The 6,833-nt window shown below is 41.4% G+C and overlaps 1 protein-coding gene across 1 annotated transcript; it reads left to right on the top strand.

Moving 5' to 3' along the window:
- The first annotated feature begins 1,101 nt into the window (after positions 1 to 1,101).
- LOC140951062 (uncharacterized) lies at positions 1,102 to 6,481 on the top strand. The gene is made up of 5 exons (XM_073400285.1): positions 1,102 to 1,289; positions 2,393 to 2,487; positions 3,132 to 3,315; positions 4,153 to 4,560; positions 5,553 to 6,481. Exons 1-5 carry the CDS (start codon positions 1,199 to 1,201, stop codon positions 5,609 to 5,611), a joined length of 837 nt encoding a protein of 278 aa, XP_073256386.1. The 5' UTR covers positions 1,102 to 1,198; the 3' UTR covers positions 5,612 to 6,481.
- Positions 6,482 to 6,833: the final 352 nt, after the last annotated feature.

A 6,833-nucleotide genomic window follows, 5' to 3' on the forward strand; every position in this document is an offset into this window, starting at 1 on the left:
ACCTGAGATCAGGCTCTATTTTCGTTTCGCTTTGAAAATAACATTCCGGCGGGCAAGTTGGTTACCGTTAGAGAGAATGTATGAGAACCGCTAAAATTGGGCCTGATCTCAGGTTAACAGAGATGATATAGCTGAGCTACATAATATCAGGTGCGTGCCCGTGCGTACTACCCAATAGAGTGCGAGCAGTATTCTTTTTTTCTGTTGCTAGAAGCGAGGAGGTCGGCCAAAAAATGATAAGCAGTTTGGTGACATGTGAGCGTCAACCCCTAGAGGTTGACCAGTGAGTGCACCTTGCAGAATATTTATGAAACCAGAGCAGTCTCTCAACTGACACCCTTGTTACTTGCGACCTTGTCACTCGCCACTCGCGTGGTACGAGTGTGATACCCTTGGCCTCCATCTTTTCAGGAACACAGGAGACTGCTCGCAGTCTTATTTTAGAATACCTTCATGAAATCCCTACATTTTTTAAAAGTTGGGAATTTAGTTTTTCCTCCGTATTTACGTTTTCCTTAGGCAGCAATAGTAGTGATGGGAGTGGCATATCCAACTTCAATTTCTCTGTCTAAAGATTACATTTACTGGGTCGAAGGAAACTCCATCAACAAAGCAAATAAAACAGTGCCCTCTCCCGGTCAGCGTAATTATGGGACGAAGTTGAAGGATGCCAACGACACAGTAAAGAGTCTGAAGGTCGTTAGCGGGAACATACAAAAAGGTGAATTCCTTCTCATAGCTGTTACAAACTTCGATATGTTGTAAAACGAATTGAACGGAAATACAAGGCAATCTTCGTGTGCGTGCCCGTCCCCAGCAATCGAATGAATTGTCGGGTGACTCCCACTGTGACGTTGATTTGTACTGTCTCAGGCTATCCTAGAGTACGAGAATTTCTATCAGTAGGGGACATCCCATGAATGGTAGAGCGAACGAAAAACGCGAGCAACACTAGCCTGCGAGTAAGCTCCCCATGGAAAGCTCGGTAGTACTAGTAAGAGTAATATTCCGGGGGTACTCAGTACTACTTAGTATGGGAATGTGCCGCAAAGTCTGTGAGACTCTGGACCAGTTCACTGACTTACACGTGTTGGCAGACTTTGCAGGATATGACGTATGCTCTACATCGAGATACTGTTCACACCTCTGCCTTCCTGACAATAATGCTCACCTTTTCCGCTGTGCATGCCCTGATGATATGGAACCTGTCGGGACTTTGTATTGGAACCGGACTTGCAAATGTCGTGAGAGTGGGCAGTTTATTGACTTGAATGGAGACTGCAGATACCGTAAGTACAAGCGCGCCTAGCCTGTTCACAGGCTATTTTCTCTTTAGAGATCGTGGAGCGAATATTTTGACCAGTTTAGCGGCATAAGAAACCCACATGACTCGGAATGATCTACTTTGTGAGTTGTTCCAAAACTGCCCAAAAACAGTCAATATAAAACTTGAATTGAAAGCCGAGAGAAATGTTATTTCTGACGAATGAGCCCGCAAGAAGGCAGAAATAAATATTTTGACGGCACCAGATACAACAGGGCCTGGGCACTAGGCCGGGTGCACCATGGGTAGCCATATCGGAGGTATATAAGTCTGATTATATCACGTGTACGTCATCTAGGCTTACGAACCAACCCGGCTCTTTTTGGTTTTTCTTAAATTTTTGTTTTATTTAATTTTTAGGAGCAACCTATTCTTGATTACATTGTAAAGTCCCGTATGAAGGGCTTTGAGCTCGAAATTTCCTGCCCGCATTTTTTCCCGTCGGGGTTTTTTTGGGCAGGTTTTTTTCTGGCCTCCGTTTGACCGCATTTACTTCAGTTTGTAAGCGGTAGCTCAGCTCTGCTAGTTTTCAGCTTTTTTCCCGTTTCTTATTTTATGCACAGTTATCTCAGTTTTGCACCTGCTCCTTTACTTGATATATTTAGTTTCTATGTATGCTTAGGTCAGCTGTCCCCGAACCGCTCTTTAGGAGGCGACATAAGTCTCGTTTGACGCAGTTAGATTGCAGGCAATATTACAGACCTCTAACCAGGGTCGTTATCCATTTGTTTACCCTCAATGTCCTGCCCTAGCCTTTTCTGGCAGCCTTACTGGTTATTGGACTACGTGCCTTGTTAGGTACATTAGTGAAGTTAATTCCCAGTTTTCCTGCCACTCAGCCTCTGTGCTCCTGAAGTGTTCCCGGTCCCAGTTATCCGTTGATCAGAGTTTTATCAAGTTACCCCAGCCTAACTGGCGGCCTAACTGGCACTAAGCTACTGATTTGCTTATTTGGGGGATTCAGCAGATTCAGGTCGAGAAAAAAAGAGCTCGTTTTGCACTTTATGATTTTTAGTATGTATATGCAATTAATCTATTCTGTTTATGTCTTAAAAATCTTAACTGTAGTGGATGCACCGTGGAATGTGATTGCAACTTCATTGAGTAGCAGTGCCATAAAACTGACTTGGCGGCCCCCAAAAGTTCGCCAATCAGACCAAAGGGTGAGTAAGAGGCCATTAAACACAGAATAAGTACAGAGTAGACTTATGTTAGTTGATTTACAGTAAATAGTTCGAAGCATAAAAACTAACTCGAGAAGAAATAGAATGTTTCAATTTTACGAATAGAAAATTTGATACGAATTAGATAAGTTTTCTTTTTATTGGGATAAGGCTATCACATTGGGCGAGTAAATATAAAAGTTTTAAATCATTTTTAAGGAAGATAAAAATCAAAACCAGGTACGTGTCAATCTAGAAGCATCATAGGATTATCCAGTTTGTGCCAAACAGGCTAGCTATGTAACTATTAGCCCAAGAAAACAGCCGACATTTCGCGACGCCAGCACTGGGCATGGTTTCCCCGCGAACTGACGTGTGATAAATGACCGCAGAAATTCTATACTGATGATGTGTCGCTACCCAGATCTGAGTAGCGCTTCCGATTTGCTTCCGATTGGTTAAAAAAAAATTTCAACCAATTAGAAGCGCTACCCAGATCTGGGTAGTGTCGCGTCATCAGTATGGAATTTTTGCGCCCATTCCTCAGATGTCGTTTCGCGGGAAAAACATTGGTAGTATCGCAAATGTTTTCTCAGGCTATGTGACTATGTGCGTTTTGGTGATTTATGTCTAACATTAAACAGATGTACATGTATTACATCTTCCTTGGGAGCTATCCACATGGAGTTGCTCGCTGGCCTGTAGGACATACCAATTCCACAGTCTTTGTAATTGGCCACTTGAACACCAAGATTACATACATGTTCGCGGTTTCATATGGTATACGAGGGAAGAAGAGTTTTGCAGCAGATATAACCCCCGCGTATGGTATGTGAACAAGATTTACCGTAAAGAATTGAAGCTTTCATTCGGTCACAACGTTTCTGTGATAATGTGATATATAATTTAAATATGGGAAAGGAGATTTTAGTAGATAGTAACTTCATTAATAAGCGTTTGGGAACTCGGAAGGGTTCTACCCCCGTGATTAACTAATTCGGCTTTGTAGCGACACACTCGTACGTGATGTTGTTTGTTTGAGTCGCTCGTTTTGTCAAATTTATCTGCAGGATTTCTTCTTGCCGAGCAAAGCTCACTTCTTTTTGTTAAAGATTGTCTTAATAATTTAGATGGTGTGAAGGTCACATATTATCTAGCAGGTTATAGTAAGCGGAAAATGTCACTGCAATCTTATTATAAAGTCTGGCTCAGTGCCATTAACTCAGATCTGGGAGTCCATTACTTTAGCGAATAGACCAGTTTTTGCCAAATATTATGTGGTAGTATTTTTTGCATGATAAAGAGCTTCTTACATTCTAGAATTTTGATTTCTGATACTCAGTAGTGACGAAGTAGGCACCCTGCATGACCCTGAATACTAACGGACTGAAAAGAGTCGCGCTTCGATCTTTCCTGGTGGCATAGCAAGCAAACTCAGAAAAAAAGTTACTGTATATTTTATTTATCACCATTATCATCATCATCAATCAATTTGATCCAGTTTGAATGTTTCTTTGAAAAGCCAATAGCTTCGTATTAGTACTTATCCGATTACTTATTGTATTATCATTAATTTAAGCCTATTTTGGCTGTTCATGCAATACTGTAAATTTATGTAGTCATGCCAGCAAAACTTGTTGTTATGTTACGTTATGTCATCATTAGAAGCGTCATCCTCAACAACATCCTCACCAACAAGGATGTCTAGTGTCCCAAGAACGTCTCGTCAATCCACAGTAACTGTCTCCTATTCTCCCACCAAACAACCGTTAACCTCGACGACGAAATCTTCAACGTCACAATCAATTTCATCAGGCTATTCTCAGACAATCTCTTCATCTGTGGCTGCTAAGCTATCCGCTTCACAAGCCAGTTCGTTACCACTGCATCAGAGCGACAAATCGTTTCCCTATTGGACAATCGGCGTAGCTGGTGGTTGCCTCCTCCTTCTTATAATCGTCATCGTTTTGCTCGTTCGTAGATACAGACGTAGGATGCAGGGCGAGGGTATGGGTGCGTCGACCTTTGTTCCTCTCGTAGACCCGCTAGAGGAAGAGAATGATGATGACGGAGGTGGGTTAATTAGCAACAGTTTGAGGTACAAGATTTGTGTCTAAAACTGGTCTTTTGCCTGAGCCAGAGCTAGTTGACTCTACCCAATTCAGTTCACTACAGAGGGACTCCTCTCTGAAAGTTCAATCTTTTCCTTCTGTACTTTTAGTTTTGTCTTTTATTATAGCTTTTTGAACTCTTTCACAGAAAATTGCCCGCTAGAGTTTTATTGTTTCTTTTTGGTTCATTTTTTTTTTAATTATAGCTGGTTGAAAAACAATGAAAATTCAAACGGGCAAATGGTACGACATTACACGCATGCTGTAAATTAATTTACTCTGGAAACATTTGCTTTTGTTTGCATGACGCCATGAATGAGCACCGGTTGGAAGCAACCTCTCATCCACAAAGTCTTCTCGTTTTCATATTGGAATCGAGAAGACGCTGGGGACAAGGTTCCGGTTGGAAGGACCCCCAGAGATTCTCCCAGAGGACAATGAACAGGAATGATTGCAATTGGAATACGGATACATTCCAATAACCCTTTTTAGGTTAGCCTCCGACGTAGGCTTTTTTGGAAGAGCTCGTATTTCGACCCTCCCCTCAAACGCCTGCTCAACCGAGAACAACATTCCTTTCCCAAGCTTAGCTAATCACATTGCACCTTCCAAATTCTGGAAGGTTGACCTTTGACCGCACGGTAACCCGATAATTACTCGATCTGCAGTAAACAACTGGGAAGGTGACTGTGACAGGGAAATCTCCGAGAAGCCAACGAGCATTTAAGAAATAAATATTTCCCCTACCGGCATTTTAAATACTAGGTGGCATTTAAAAATAAAAGAAAAAAGTGTCTTTGAGCGTGTTGCCGTCAAATTAAATTATGATTTGATGCATTTCATCGACCACACATGCTGCTCACGTTTTTATCTTATTAATCAGTAGCTCTTTTAATTCAAGCTTAAAATGAAACCAGGAAGTTTAAACATTTTTTTGTTTCGTTTATTTTTTAGAAGTTGACTCCTCAGCGAATGAGATGTTTCTGCAACAGCTTGAAGTTTCGAACGAATAACATACGGGTTGAACACGATGCAGTTAGTAAACATTTTGTACCTTGTTATTGGCCCTATCGTTGTCCCGAGTTCTTGCCATGAAAAACTGCCGAAACTTAATGTCGTCAATATCCGGCTTGTGGTATCCTTCTCGTTCGCACTCTTGCGTCAACCGCTGATATCACGCCCTTCAGTAACGCTGGATAAGCATGCAGCCGACGGGTTGGATTAGTCATTTATATCGCCGTAGTTATCAATGAATAAAGTTACCGAATAATTAAAGGTTTGGCGCCTATAAGCAGTAAATAACTCCGTCCTTAAATTTGTCCACACACAGCGTAGAACAACCACGCGGCTTATATTAATATTGCATTTAGGGAAGAGTTTTAATAACATGTCAGCCAAGAAAGTATAACAAACTGCTCTTTCCAACAACGTAAATGATTGCCGGTGCACTCATCATCGAATTCAGTTGCCCTTTCCAGGCGTTCATATAGTATAGTGCGGCGAATACCCCACCCCATCCCTGTTTTTTTCTAATCACGTGTCTTTGCGCCGTCCCCACGGTCGGAACGCCTGCAGCAGGCTACGAATTCAGTTATTCAGTCCCTAAAACAACCATCGTGATTGTAAGACTTTTTTATCTAGTAAAGGGAGCTCCGTCTGTTCCTGAGCCTGAAAAGAATCTTGGGAGGAATAACACATCGAATAAGTTTAGCCTTATATTGATAAATCTGAATATTATTTTTCAATATTTATTTAGGTAAAAGCGTCCCCGATTAGTGGGCCTCCGGGGTGCTTATAGGCATACTAGGAGATTTTAATTCTTAAATAACGTTTGTCAAGAGAGGATATGCTCTCTTGATTTTGTATGTATCTAAAAAAGAACGAAATAAACATACACTGTAAATAAATACGCCTTCGCTTTCCTGGCAGTACATCGCGTCTTTTCTGTTTTTGCGCACTAAGCTGATTTCCCTATACCAGGCACGATTTACGGACAGGTTTTTCAGCGTAAGATTTCGTGTAAGCCGCTTACAGAAAAGGAAGCTGAAATTAAAAGACTAACCATGACGAAAATCATGCAGTGCCAATGTAAATTTGACTTGTGAACATGCGAACAGCGACTGAAGTTCTCCAAATTCACCGTTTGTTTGTAATCTTATCTCTTTTATGCAAGGTGCTTTTATGTTAAACTCCTTCATTACAATATGACCCTGTGAATTGAAAAAATGATATCCA

The sequence above is a fragment of the Porites lutea genome, chromosome 10, assembly GCF_958299795.1.
Source record: "Porites lutea chromosome 10, jaPorLute2.1, whole genome shotgun sequence".
In the NCBI taxonomy this organism is placed as follows: Eukaryota; Metazoa; Cnidaria; class Anthozoa; order Scleractinia; family Poritidae; genus Porites; species Porites lutea.